General features: G+C 28.5%; 1 protein-coding gene across 1 annotated transcript; it reads left to right on the top strand.

Annotated features, from left to right (window-relative positions):
• Positions 1-7205: 7205 nt before the first annotated feature.
• LOC112692177 (SUN domain-containing ossification factor-like) lies at positions 7206-14339 on the top strand. The gene is made up of 11 exons (XM_025566748.1): positions 7206-7861; positions 9665-9755; positions 11325-11455; positions 11518-11768; positions 11873-12084; positions 12164-12427; positions 12505-12842; positions 12908-13521; positions 13601-13851; positions 13926-14182; positions 14267-14339. The coding sequence occupies exons 1-11, from the start codon at positions 7779-7781 to the stop codon at positions 14337-14339; spliced, it is 2565 nt and encodes an 854-aa protein (XP_025422533.1). The 5' UTR covers positions 7206-7778.
• The last annotated feature ends 1589 nt before the right edge of the window (positions 14340-15928 follow it).

The following is a 15928-nucleotide window of genomic DNA, read 5'->3' as shown; positions in this document are numbered from 1 at the left end:
TTTTTTTTTACTTCAAATGAACATTGTTGAAATTGGATTTTAACTAAATTAACTGTTTACTAGTTAATTAGTTAAGACACTTATATTGTAAACATCATATGATAAATAAAAAACACAAATATAATTTTTTATGTTTGACAAACATTTTTTTTACTTCTTCAACCTTAATCTTTGATCTTTATAGTATTTATAATATACATAGTAAATATCTAAATAATAATAATTATTATAAGCACAATGTTATTTATTTATAGAATCGATGTATATTTTCTGATATCTCATGACCATGTGTCAAATTTTCTAGGAAATGTACCTAAGAAATTACTATTGTTTTTAATAATTAAAAACAATAGTAATTTTAATAATTAAAAACAGTAGTAATTTCTTAGGTACATTTCCTAGAAAATTTGACACATGGTCATGAGATATCAGAAAATATACATCGATTCTATAAATAAATAACATTGTGCTTATAATAATTTCATATTTACAATACCTAACAAATAAGAATTTAACAGGCATAATACATTGATCAATAGTTAATATGAGTTCCACAATACCAAAGGACAAAATATAAAAATAGTTAACAATTAAAATTATTTAAAACGTACTTCACAGGTTAGTTTAATATTTTCTTTAAAAAGTCTTTAAATGTTTTGACTTGTTTTCAGGTTCTATTTTGTTTTTATTTGCTCCAATAAGACTCCTACTATGTTGTAATGGTCCTAATATTCGTTGGTTTCTAACTGACATTGCAATTTTTATAAAGTCATAGGTTGTGCTACCGCAAGAAGTAAGGTTTAATGAGGAGGCTCTTCGCAGAGCCGTACCGAACCATTTTTCGTCCTGAGGCAGAACTGAACGAATGCGCCCCCCTATGTTGTAGGCTTATTGTAATATAGAACATTGTTATTCAAATATTCATCCAGGCAATATGTTATAAATACATAACCACTAAAAACCACTCATAACTTTTATGAAAATTTGCTATTAAAAACATTAATATTATGGTTTAATTATAATTTACTTTTGCAATGTTTCAAAAACCTGTTATAAATTTTATACTAAAAGTTTAAGGTATCATATAAGTCTCATATTTAATTTGGCAAATGAAAGAGTTGAAATACATTTATCATACTCGTATAATTTATTATTTTTAAGAAAAATAAATACACACATACACATTGTTAAACAAATAGATTCCTTAGTACCACTGTCAATCTAAAAAACTAAAAAATTATACAAATTATATTAAATTTAACAACGGTAAAATAAGTAGTTACAGTAGTAGTTTACAGTTACTGATTAAATATATAGTATTATCCATATGAGTTTCATTTTAAATAACTCATAGGATTTAAAAAATAGAGTAATTTAATATTTAATATTAAAGTAATAGTCTAATAATAAAAATTGATACTTACGTAATAATCTTAGTTTGTGGACACTATAACATTGCGGGTGTTCGTGTAAAAAACAAAATAACATTAATAGTTTGAGTATCAAGTATCGTTCCGCATCCGTATGCAATGTAAACATTGCAATAATATTCGTTATCGTAAGTTGACGACGACGACAAACAAAAAATTGAAAAAAAATAAAGTAATTCCCATAATAATAATAACGTTCGATTCCTATAAAGCGTAGTTTACACGATGCTAGTTTACTAGCGACTAGTGAAACAACATACTATCTTACTATCTCTCTAGTACATAGTAAAATAGTTATTTCATATATACGATATTCAAATACTAGTAGGTACTTGAGTACCGCTAGTACCAGTAGTCAGTGTACCACATACAGCCTCATGACTGGTCATCGTGAAGTACCCACTGCTGTTTGATTTAATTTGTTTTTTAATCTATAATGAGTTTGTGATATATTTGTGTTTTTGCCATGGACAACAAATTTGTTTTGGCGTGTATACATTTTACAAGAACCGCAATAAAAATTGAATTTGAAAGAAGGAAAAAATCTAAGAGGAGATTCTGGGTAAAAAAAATAGATTTCTAAAAGAGATTATTTAGGAGCTTCTTCTACCTTACTTAAGGAGTTAGCGGTTGATGATCAACTGTTATATAAAAACATAATGCAATTGAGTACAGAAAACTTTGAAAATCTTTTGTGTCTCACTAGAAGCATGATACAAAAGCAAGATACAAATATGTGAATGGAACTACCAGCCAAGTTAAAACTTGAGATAACATTATGTTTTTTAGCAACGGGAGATTCATTCAAGTCTATAGTATTTGTTCAGAGTACCAAAATGTACAATTTCAAAATTTTTGCCCAAATTTCTTAATGCGATAACAGAAGCTCTTAAATCATATTTAAAGGTTAGTAAAACATAATAAAATTGTAAATCAATAGTATCAAAGCAATGTTAGGTAATTATTAGATTAGATTAAATCAGATATTATTATTGTGTTTATTATTATTAAGTACATTGAAAAAATATAATATAAATTGTAAAATTATAAAAAATTATTAGGAATTGAATATAGTGAATATGAAATATTGTACCTATATTTGATTTAATCGAATACATAATCGTCGAATGTATTTTCCATCGCTTTTTTAATAACATCGATTGTTTCATCAGTTGAACTATAATCGGAACGTGTTAAAGACGCTTGACTTTCTTCAGAAATGTTCGATGTATTTGAAGTTGCAATTGTATTTGGTGAAGTAAATGGATGTTGAAGAAACTGTGGTCGATTATCATCTGATGAAATATTGCTAAGGACTGAATTAGTAATAGCAGTTTATATCTCCTGTTCTAAAAGAATTATTTGACGTAATGGTAGTTCCCGTAACTGTGAAGAGACATATTTTCCAAATTTATCACAAGCGTCTTCATTTTTTATTTTCCAAGCCATTTCATCCAAACTAACTAATGCATTTTCAAGAAGAGGTTCAGAACGTTTCTTCTTACGTGGTGTAAATTTTGGCGGTTTCATTTTCTCCGGCGATTTATCTTGTTCAGAAGAGAGTTCTCTACAAAAATTCGTACTACTCGAAGAATTAAAAGTAGTCTCTTGTAATTCATTTATTTCAGTTGAATCAGTCGGTTTTTGAGACTCTTCGTAATTTCCATCATAAGAATCATTCAGTGCCTGTATTGGTAAATTATGAAATAATAAATAAATTATTATAAAAAAAACTAACAAAAAAAAATTGTTATATAATCTGAAAAATATTGACAATTTTTTACTTTTGACCCCCAAAGTACAATATAGATTCACTTTTCTACCAGAAACCACCTTTGGTTTTTAACATTGAAGCACTTTTACTACTCCAAAAAGAAAATTAATAAAAATATTAAATATTTATTAATATTATTATAAATATAAATAAAAATTTAACCAAGTTCTTATTATACATTCTGTATAATTTACTTGAAATACATAATTATATAAACACAATGTTTAATGTATTGTATTTTTATTTCTATATGTAGGTACCTACCACTAATGATTATTGATTTTTGCGATTTCCTGTCTGTATACGTCATGAACCGATTTAATTTTAAGACGCAATTGATCGCTGTCCCTAACAAGTCCGATACTACTTAAATTATTTTTAAGTTTTTCAAGTTTCTATTTAAATAATCTTTATGTTTAATGTTCCATAATATTGGAAATTGTTCGTATACATCGAGAAATTGGAAAATATCATTATTGTTCCACTTCGCTTTAAAATGACTCATAATGAATATTCGGTATCGTAGTGTTTTCACCATTGATTATAAAAATTTATAATCAATGGTTTTCACAAACTCACTGCCGGGGAAATACAAGCTACTAGCTCGAAATAAACAACTAGTGCCCAATTACATGATTCTATTTTTATTCGCATCGGATAAAATAGCGCGCTAGTTTGCTAGTAAAGTTGAAATGTTTCAACATAATTCGCAAACTAGTTTATTATCAAAATAGTTTGCTAATTTACTAGCACACTCAACTAGACAATACTTTTTTCTATCAGATAGTGAACTAGCTTACTAGTTGCTAGTAAACTAGCATCGTGTAAACTACGCTTAACATACTGAAAATAGCACATTTGATTAGAGACGTCGGATCTATATGACCCAATGGTCGACGTAACCAGGAAAGCGCTAATAAAAGGGTAAAATAATTTTTGCCTGTTTATACAGACAGAAAAAAAAAGAAAAAATTTACAGCCTAGTTAGCCTAATGGTAAATCCGGCACTAGTTGTGATATTAGAACACAAAATGTATTTGAACCAAAATCCCACCCTTAGTGAAAGCTATTAACACTATGAATTAAAAAATATCGGACACGGACATATCATATCGGCGCGGCCAATTCGGCGCTGGATTACACTAATTTACATAATACATAAATTTACTTCTATAAAATTAATATTATAATTCACTTTTATAGATATTGTCAAAAAATTTACAATTTTAATAAATATATCATATATATTTAATCAATATGTCCTATTTAATAAATTAAAAATATAAAATAAATAATAAAATAGGTCTGTTATGTTAAATGTCATTATGACAATGTCGTGCTTAATAAATAATAAATATAAAATTAATAATACAATATTAATATGTCACTCTAATAATAAAATAAATATGTAGTATATTAATGTGTCATGCTTAAATTATGAGCGATACCTCTTAAAAATGTTAATATGTCCCTATTATTATAATTGCTAACTATTTTAAAGATTCGCTTATCAACAACCAAAAATTTTTTTTTTTGTTTTTTCGGTGTGCTTTTACCAGCTTCTAATTGGCAATAATAAGTATCCCGACCACTCTGTATTTTTCTTAAGCAAGATATAAAAGCCCATAGTGTTGGATTAGTAACCCCCATTTGAACATTGAGTCGTCTATTAGCGGCTTCGGCATAATTATTAGTTCTATCATTTTTATTTAAAACTCGTTCGTGGACATTCCACAGATTTGGAGGAAAACGTGCATTTCAACGTCGATTTCTATGAACTCTACCTATATAATTTTCTTCAAACCAGTCTAACAAGGGTAAGATTTCTTCTGATAATTCATCCGACAGAATGTCCATAATAACACCTGGCGCCGAAACGTACCTCGTGTCGAAAAGCCCGCGCCGAAATGTCCTAGATCGAAAAAATATATTACTATGTTAGTCAATTACAATGTGGAGCGTGTGCATATTACAAGCTGCATATTGTTCACCGTCGACTGAAACGCCTACATTGTGCATGGTATCCTAGTACATTTGGTAGGTTAGGTTAGGTTAGGCTAACGCGGCACGGTTATAGATTAGGGTAATCATACGTCACGTTTAAAACAAGATTGTCTCTTTTTTTTATGATTATGTCCTGTTGTCTCGACAAACTTTGAACGGGATGCTTTTTGTTCCGTTTTAATTCCGTTATTTCCATAAAAATTGTAAACCAAGAGTAAAAAAAAAAAATAAGACATGTCATGTAGTATATATATCAGTGGCGTATATAGGTTTTCATTTCGGAGGGGACCGATTATGTATTTGATTTTTGGGTGGAAGGGATGGAGGAAGCACACTATTACGAAAAAAATTACTTTAACACTAAAAGATTTCTCGATTGTTTTTACACTATCAGATAGATGTTTATTAGAGTCACTCAAAATTCACCACATATTTTCTTAAAAGAATAAACATATTTTATAAATATAAAATTTTAAACGTTCGCATAAGCAACATTCTCAGTGTCGCGACAAATTTTCGGAAACCCCCAGCATTAAGACATATCCATGTCAAAAATAACAATCTTTAACAATGGTGTTTTTTATTTCGGAGGAGGCCCGGGGCCTCTCGGCCCCTCGCATAAATACGCTCCTGATATACATGTACTACGAATTCATGTGCAAGAATTCTATTGAAATCGATATTACATACGAATAGTTTACCAATATACAGTATTATTTATAATCAACGATATTAGGTATATTGATGCAATTAATCGAAAAATCAAACATAGTCGTGCAATAACGTGCGTATATAGCAACGATCTTGTGTTATTAATGTTATAGCCACTGTGTATCAGTTATTTTTATTTAAATTGTTGTGAGTCGTTAGTGTTATTACTTTTATTGTTTTTTTTTTTTTTAAATGCCTAAGAGGAGATGTATTTTCACTGTACCTTTGCAAATTAACGGTTAATTTGCATTAGTTACTAATGCAGTAATAGAAAGAATATTTTCAATCACAAATATTTTATGGACGGATAAAAAATCGTTTTCTCATACCTACTGTCAAAGCAATAATAATTCTTAAAAATAATTTTTAAAAATATTCCTGTAATAATTGTTATGATTTTTTATTAGCACAATCAAAACTATTAAATGCAATCAGTTCATCAAAAAAATATAATGTGAAAGGAAGTAATGAAGAAAACTATGAGCAATCGACATCAACTCAATAAAAATAAAGAATATTTTAAGTAATTTTTTTCAATTTCATGTTTGTTTCTAGTCTATACAGTTAAATGGGAGAGAGAAATCTTTACGATTCATAAAAACAGAATTCACAAGAAAAAATTTATTTTGCATAAAAAAGCATGTTTTTTCTAAGGGTTAAAGAATATTTGAGAATATTTTTGTAATATCGGCATATAATGAACATATTTCACGTATGTCAGCATTTTGATAAATATAATGTTCACTATATAAATGATATATTTCTGGGTTTCTGAGTTTTAATAAAAATTAATCTCCAGGTATTCCTTATCGATTGCGATAGGACATCGGTTATTTCGTTAGCTGTCACGACTATTTGTCTTCTACTAGTTGTCCGTCTCGTCTCGTGTCGATATCTGAGTGCGATATATTATTGTTTACATATTGTCTTTCCACTCGTCTCAAATTACCATAACATACAAATATGCCGAAAACTTCAAGCGATTTAAAAAGTTTATTTGCTCAATGGATTTCGTCGTACAATAACCAACAAACAATTTTCACGACAGATATGGTGCAACCATTTTTTGTTAAGTTTGTGACAGAAATATTCCTTGCACCAAAAAGTCACAGGTAACACACCATGTACATACGGCTGTTCACAAAAAATGGTTTAAAACGTAAATTTACCTACAGTTAGTAGTACTTTTGATTAAAATTATTTTTCTTATAAATCACCGATAGAACTAAACAAAAAATGTATGAGTCAATTTTGAAAATGCCCTTCTAGGCAGGTGCCTAGCTCGCCCTTGAGCCGGTCCTGGGAATAACCGCTGACGCGGCCACTCGTCGAGACGTATACGGTGATTGGGAGGGGGGGATACGTCACCTCTTCAAATCGTACCGTTTGCACGCTGCCGACAACCCGTTGACCAGTCGTCGTGTGCCCACCAATTCTGCTGATCATCGTCTTCGTCGTTATTCCGGGTGACAGTCGGCGGATTCCGGAGGGGTTTTCGCGCGAGACCGACGGCGCAGTGTTACCGCGGCGCGGGATTCGAAGACGGTTCACCGGCTTGACCACGTCTCGCCGCCATACCGTGTTCCCGTAATCAATAAAACGTGTCCCGGGACAACGTGATAACAGCCACTATTCGAACACGACTGACTTTCCGTTATTCATAACAATTTTTTCCTTTTTCTTTCCCTCTCCCCCTTATCATTAGACTAGACTCAGATCTTTTATCCCGAACGATTGACAATATCCGTTTCCAGTCGTTATTCGGTTTTTCAGTTTTTCCTTTTTTTTTTCTCTATAATTTCGTAAGCGAGACTGTTTCAATGCACATCGGCCCACCTCCTAAATAATACAATCCCTAAATGCTACTATCTACTATGCGTTCACTCAGATACATTCCAGCCGCACGTTTGTTTGGTGCGATCGTCGCCTTCAACGTTTTGATGTGAGTACCAAAGGTCTTAAACCTGTTTACCTACACTGTAAAATTCATACCTAATACTAAATTGTACATAAAAAATCAGAGCTTGAAAATTTAACTTATTATATTTTAGTATAAATTAACATAGACTGTTAAATTTGATTTAGTCTTAAATGATAAATTCATAATAAATTATTTACTCAACCTAGAAATTTTAAGCAGTAAATGTTATCAAAATTTTAACCAAAATAATATATATATGTATTTATTTATTAATTAAGTATAAATATAATTTACATTTGCCCATTTTATTTTATACTGTGGCAATTTAATAATTATGCATTTATACTTCTTTTTGAAAATATTATAGTTTTCATTATCAATTTTACTTTGACATCATTAATTTTATATTTTATTTGATTAATGTGCATTTGACATGTCTATACTAATCTTTTAAATTAAAAGTATCTTTAGGAATACAATAATATATATTAAAATTATTTATATATTTTTTTTTTCATATGATTTTAGTTTTTATATTACGTTTTTCAATTATTAATTTTTTTTTAATAAATTTGTGTTATTTTTCTAATCTTAAGAAAAATGTTATCGGCTAATGAGAATTAAATAATTTCTTAGTGATTTTTTTTATTTTATTAAATTATTATTGGTACTAACATATTCATCCCTTTTCTGGTAGTCTCTACAATTTTTTTATCAATTTATAATTATTTTGAAACTAATTTGATTGTAATAAGTATTTATAAATGCCTTTATACCTGTAAATGATACCTTAAAAAAAAAATGAGTATTATAATACATTAAAAACTACTACCTTATGTTGTATATATGTAGTATAATGTGTAATATAAAAAGTATTCAAGTTGATAAAACTCTAGTAATTACACATGATTCATGTGTCATGACTTTTATATTTTAGAACAATTTTATAATTTACTTGAGATTTGCATTGCTCTTTCACATTGGCCTGTTGCCATTATTTAAAAAACGTTGATGCAAACATTTTGTTAATTATCATACAAAAATAATATGCAATATTATTAGCATGACATATTGTAATCACCTTTAATAAATGTGTTTGTTCACAAATTTTACATAAAAAATTAATTTATATAAGTATTATTGAGATGTACTTATTTAGGAATTTTAGAATTAAAAAACAATTATTTTAATAAGAACTAATTATTTGTGAAAAATGATTTATTAATTTAAAATTAGTGTATTTTTACTGTTTTTATATTTAATAAAATTAATACTACATATATATATATATATTTGATACAACTTTATTTTGGGATACATTTTCTAAATTTATAATTATAGTTCTAAAATTATAATAACAATGTACTCAACGATGTATTTTTTATTTTTATGAATAATTTTTTTTTTTTTTTTTTGATTGCATGCTTATTTAGAAAATAAAATAATATTTTTGAAACAAAAAATTCCTTGTATAATTTAGTTTGTTTTAAAATTGTTGATACTATTCATAGATATTATAGAAAGTCCTTTTGGATCTTAGGTTTGTATGAAAAACATTATAAGACTTGGGTATTTAATATATTGTTTAAACGTTAAATAATTAAGAATATATATTTAAAACTTATTTATTCTATTGTAGCATATATAAATTATAGTAATGAGTTTAATAGATATTTATGATTTATTTTCGACATTTTGATTATTGTTTATTTTTCTTTGCTTAAACACAGTGTATAATGAATTAAAAAAATTTAAACGAATAAATAATTTGTGTAATTTATATTTAACAAATAACATTTTTTTTAATAATATAAATGTTTTTAGATTAATTGTAATTGCTGAAAATGAAAACATCACTATAAATAAATACAAATCATTGGACTACGATAATTCATCTGCTTTATTTATGCATCAAGTATGACTTTATTAATCAATTCAATATTAATAGTTCTAGAATTCTAAATTTCAGTCCGGCTATAACGTTCATCATGAACAGACGCTCTTAGGTTCGCTCCGTTATCAGTATTTTAACTACGTAAATTGCGTTTTCGTTTTCAACGTATATCATATTATGATTCGTTCCTGTAAAAGTTCACCTTGTACGCCTTCGTCATCAAAAAGAGTTTTATCCAATACTTTCCAAATTCTCCTCTTCGCGAGAGGAAAATGACCAAAACTTTCACATCACCAAACCGTTTCGCTGTTCTCGCCTCAATTGACACTAACGATGACACTGTTTCGATGCGGCTCCACCTTCCTGCGAAGTCACTGTACCTTCATCTCTCCTTTCTGACCAGGCAGAGCCTGCGGCTCCACCTATCTACATTAAGAATATCAATAACTTTTCCGCATTCAAGGATGTATTAATTTAGACCGTCGGCCTCAAGGGGTGTACATGTAAGTCCACTCCTTCGTACCTTATCGTCCGTCCCAACGGTCTCGTTAATTTCAACTTATTGTCAAATTATTTGATAGAACTAACGTCAGTTTCCATACTTTTCGTCCTCACTGTCAGCGTCCACTCAGGATCGTTATCAGAAAACCTCCATCATTTCACTCTCAGTGCCGACATTTTGTCCGCTTTGTCGGAAGAAGGACACCTAGTGAGGAATGTCCACAGTGTAAAAAAAATAACTCCTCTCCCAATTTTTTTTTGTCGACGTCGAACCCAATATTAATAATAAACATACTTACAACATCACTTCATTACTAAGCACGAAAGTAGTGATTGAAAAACCGAACAAAAAGACATACGGTCCGCCGCAATGTTTTAATTGTTAAGACTATGGTCACACGCAAAACTATTGCCATCATCCATCGCGTTGCGTCAAATGCGGTGAGACTTATGAGTCAAATAGCTGCACCAAAGATCACTTCAGTCCAGCTAAATGCGTTCACTGTTCCGAAAATCATACGGCCAGCTTCAAGGGGTGCCAGTTCTACCAAACTATTTTAAATAGCCACAAAATCAAATTTTCCAACCCCAAAAAAAATATCACACACAAAAAACTTATTCTCCGAGTCCCTCCCAATCCATCCTGTCATATGCTGCTGCTATTTCTGGTTCAAAACCGAACATTAATCCGCAAAACTCAAATTTAAATTTAGCTCTTTCAAAATTCCTATCTGATTTAACATCCATAATAAATTCTTTTCTTTCCGCTATATTAATAATCAATTAATTAGGGCATTTACTTTTAATATTACTTTGTTATTAAATACACTAATATTCCGTTATGTTTACTTCTTATCTGACATTATATTCATATTTATTATTAAATCATTGTGCTCATTATGTTTAATTACCAATTTAACTATTGTATCATGTTATCTATTAATATTTTAATTTTCGAACTATAATAGTTTATACTGGAAGTTCTTAGTTAATAAAAAAAAAAAAAATCTTATTTATTCTTATTTGATCCAATAAAATATAATTTATATTTATACAATTTAATTAATAGCTTTTATTTATTTTTTTTAGACTGGCAAAAATACTTCACCAAAAACATATAACTATAAACGCAGATGGAAAAATATTTTAAATGAAATCAATACATGTAATAAAGATATAATTTATAATGAAATACATTCTAATGATGATATCGATAATAGGTAATATTTTTTTTATTATCTTATTTCAACTGTTTATTTAAATGTTATGTATAATTTTCTAGAAATTTATTAAAAATAGAAAAAAATCTTAAAACTAGTACTTATAATTCAAGTTCCCAATTGGTAACCAAAGATAGTTTAATTGAAGATATTATTATTAAAACTAATGATATAGACCAAGGTGAACTTAAAGAAAACCAAACTCTATCTGTTAATGTAATCACAACAGTTCGTAATGTTACTATAAATGAAGATATTCCTTCTTTTAGAGAGTGGACTAAAAAACAATTGGAGGAAGCAGAAAAACAACCAGGTTTGAAATAATTAAGATATTAATTATAATTCATTTGTATAATCAATACTTATGATGAATCAATTTAATGTTAATTCTTTTACTCCTATTTTTTTTTATGTTAGCTTCAAATGAAACTAAAAAGAAGCATGATAAAAAAGTATTAAAAAAAAATTATGCATCACCTGTGTGTGGTGCTAAAGTAGTTTCAACTAATCCTGAAGCAAAATATCCACGATTATTGTTAACAAAATCAACTGATGAATATTTATTAAATTTATGTAAAAGCACTACTTGGTTTGTTGTGGAATTATGTGAAGCAATACAAGTGAAAAAGGTATGTTAACATTTTTTTTATAAATATTTGTGAACAACTAATATTGTTTTATTTATCTATTATTTTTTTTTTTTGCAAGATCCAATTAGCTAATTTTGAACTGTTTTCATCGACACCAAAAGAGTTTTCAGTATATGTTGCATCTCGATTAAATGCACGAGTGTGGACACCAATTGCTAAATTGGTGGCCGAAGATGTACGAGTATTACAGACATTTAATTTAAATACAACAGATGATATTGAATTTAACAAATATATCAAAGTTGAAATACATTCACACTATGGGAAAGAACACTATTGTCCAATATCTGTATTTCATGCCTATGGACTGTCAGAAATTGAGGTGTAATTTACACTAACATGCATTGTTATAGCAATAAAATTTAAGGTGTAAAAACATTAATTTTAATTTCAATTAAGGTGTTGGAAAGATCTGATGAAAATGGGTTGGAAAGTAACACTGCTGAAAATGAAGATGCAGATTATTATGATGTGATGAATGAAAATATTCAAAATAATCAAAACAAATCAGGGGATAATAAAAATACACTATTTGGAAGTGCTCATGCTGCAGTAATGACAATTGTAAAAATTGCTACTGATGCATTAGATATAAGACAAAAAGAGACTGATCATTTTTTCAATGATACATTGACAAATACTGTTCATAATCAAACAGTACATGTAGAACAATCCAAATGTTTTACTCCAGGATACATTATGGTCTGCCATAATTGTAATGATAATTTTTATAAAAAGTAATTTTACAATATTTATTAAAATTTTAATAATCATGTTTTCTTGATATTATCTATTTTTCTAGGATGTTTGACACAATGAGTTGTGAAGCTGATATTTTAACTAAGATGTATCAAAATAAGTATATTCATGATACAGTAATGAACAGTGATATATGCGTAGAGTATGGGTTAAATTTTTCAACTGTTAAAAATAAATCTTGTTGGAAGATCTCATTAAATAGCAATTTGAGGAAAAAATTTGTCCTATCAATATTTCCTCGTGTAAGAATGGCAGCTTTATGTAATACTTTAGCTATTGTGCACAAAAAAATTGTATTAAATAAAGCAAAACGAGTTTACATCAGTGATGATTTGATAATAAATTTACAAACAGCAATTCCAGATGTAAATGAACAAACTTCTAATGATAGTACTACGGATCTCCATCAAAGAAATGATACATCTAATTCCAACATACCCATTGATAATAAATCGTTAGATTTGTCTAGTTACATTGAGCCTTTTGTATCTCAGATATTGCCCACCAAAACTTATTCTAGTACTGATGAAGAGACAGATTCTTCAAAGAAATATCGAATAAAAGAATCAGCAATAATAAATAATGAAAATACAACACACACATCATTTTTTGAACCTAATTCAACAAAACATGTTTCTTTACAAAGTTCCTCACAATGTATGTATATTCTTAAATATGTGTATCATAATATATACTTTTTATAATATCATGTGTTCTATGTTAACATATTTTTCAGTTATAACTAGTAATATTGATGAAAAACTGGAGTCTAAAATCCAGAATACTTTGGAAACAAATTATACTAATAAAGCAAAAGTAGTTGAACATCCATCAGATACATTTGATAGTTTTTTTAAAGAATTTGAGGTTGAAGAACAAGAGACTAACAAGTGTAATTCTGCAACAATACAGTCAACTATACAACCATCAATCCAATCACAAAATACTAAGCAATCTTTATTCATTCGCTTAGCAAACCGTATTAAAGTAATACTTACTTTGAGAATAGTTGAAAATTAAAGCTTTAAGTTTATTCATTGTTGATATTTTTTGTTATATAGGATTTAGAACAAAATATGTCTCTCAGTGGTGAATATTTACAAGAGCTAAGTACTCGTTATAAAAAACAAGTTGATGACATGCAACGTACTATTTTAGAGTTGGTCGAAGAAAATAGACTAAAAAGAGAACATGATCTTAAAATTCTTGACGAGATGAAAGTTCTTAGTGATCAAGTGGTTTCTCTTCAAAATTCACTTCAAAATCTCAAAACTGAGACAGAAAATTTAAACTTGGTTATTATTTACATTTTTTTTTCTTGGCTTTCTAAAATTTATTTATTCTAAATTTATAAATATATAGATTTATTCTAAATCTAAAGTGTACTTATATGCGTTTTCAGTTTTCTCTTATTCTTCCTGAAAGCAATCCCATTTAAGTTGGAATATTTTGCCTTTTTATTTTGCTTATTGTAGCATTGTAAGAAGGATTTGTGGGCTATTTCTACGGTCATCAAATGTATTCTCTCATAATAAATTGGGACCTTAGTCCTTCCAGCATGAAAATCTATAGTTCTGCAAAACACATTTTTTAATGCGTTCATTGTACCATCATCACCTAAATCGGATAATATCAGCTGAGCTGACTTCAACTGCATAACACTAGACCTGTAACGGATTACATCCAATTCCTGATGTAATTCGTTATTATTACCATATTATATACCTTTTTCCTGGTGAATCATTGTGTTTTGAACAATATGTGAAAATGCGTCGTCGGCGAATTTATTTCTCTTGGATTTCACGCGAAGTATCTGCATGGGTAGACAGATTGTTCTGTGCACACTAAATTCTGTGCTCGATACATAGCACGATATAATTGGGACTAGTGGTTGAATGAATAAATGACACAAGCCAAGTGCGGTCGGAACAGTGTAAAATATATTATGACAACAATGTAATGAACAATATTACAACACATTTTGAACAAAGTCCGAAAATATCTCAAAAATTCCGCAAAAAAATAAGACTAAATCTAAATTAAATCTAAAGAAACACGTTCACTACGTTCACCTCCGAAGAGTAATAACATTCTTAGCACACAGCTTTACAACTCTCGTGACACTTATTATTGTCACCCGTAGTGAACGTGTTAATAATTAATTAATAAAACAATTATTTAATAATTAATAATAAAATAATGATTTTTTTTTTGCGTACAGTATTTTCGCGATATTAATAATAATAATAATAATAATTATAATGTCTTTAATAAGGTATAAGCATTGCTCCTTTTTTTCTTTTTTTTTTTGAGAACAGTATTTCAGGCGATATTAATAACAATAATAATAATAATTATAGCTAATAATAATATTAATTATAGTTAATAATAATATTAATGATAATCCTACATTAAACAATAAATTTATTTTTTAGTGTATAACTTTATGATTTAAATTATAATAAAATACTTAGACTATCGAAATAATGAGTATTAATTAAAAAATGATGAGGTACTACTGCTACGATAACACAATAATAATACAACTCCATCGTATTGTTCGTAGCACTAATGGATCACAAAGAACTGTGTACATTTAATCGGTAGACTAACTAACTAACCTACTAAACTCTTAGCTACATGAAACTACGAGCTATGTCAGTACGAAGTACAACAATTAATCCTAAAACCTTACACGAATAACGAAGCTAACCACATAGGACGTTCGTCATTCGTATCTATCTCGCAAACTGGTGAACTTCAACCACTATTAACTGGAACAGTTTACTTAATAATTAAAATTAAATTAAACTTACGCTTGCATCTTATACTAAATAACACAAATTGCGATAATTATCAAGTGCATTATAAATATTAAAACAAATTTTTTTTTTTTTTTACTTATTCGGATAGATTAAGTGGGTGAACGACTAGCGTCACCGTAAACTTTACCTACCCTACTGAATAATTTGGGGTCATTGCATTAACCGTAACAGTCATAATTAATTATGACATGTGAACTATAATTACGTGAAATTAAATAACGATATACTTAACCATTAAT

This window comes from Sipha flava, unplaced genomic scaffold (genome assembly GCF_003268045.1).
Source record: "Sipha flava isolate LNK unplaced genomic scaffold, YSA_version1 71_pilon_pilon, whole genome shotgun sequence".
In the NCBI taxonomy this organism is placed as follows: domain Eukaryota; kingdom Metazoa; phylum Arthropoda; class Insecta; order Hemiptera; family Aphididae; genus Sipha; species Sipha flava.
Note: the sequence above shows the minus strand (reverse complement) of the source record. Positions and strands in the feature narration are given on the sequence as shown.

Bases quoted from the DNA above. Each gene is read 5' to 3' on its own strand.
- LOC112692177 (XM_025566748.1), top strand. From the start codon at position 7,779: ATGCTACTATCTACTATGCGTTCACTCAGATACATTCCAGCCGCACGT. The intron at 9,756-11,324 runs GTATGACTTTAT...TATTTTTTTTAG, and splicing joins CTGCTTTATTTATGCATCAA to ACTGGCAAAAATACTTCACC. The intron at 11,769-11,872 runs GTTTGAAATAAT...TTTTTATGTTAG, and splicing joins GGAAGCAGAAAAACAACCAG to CTTCAAATGAAACTAAAAAG.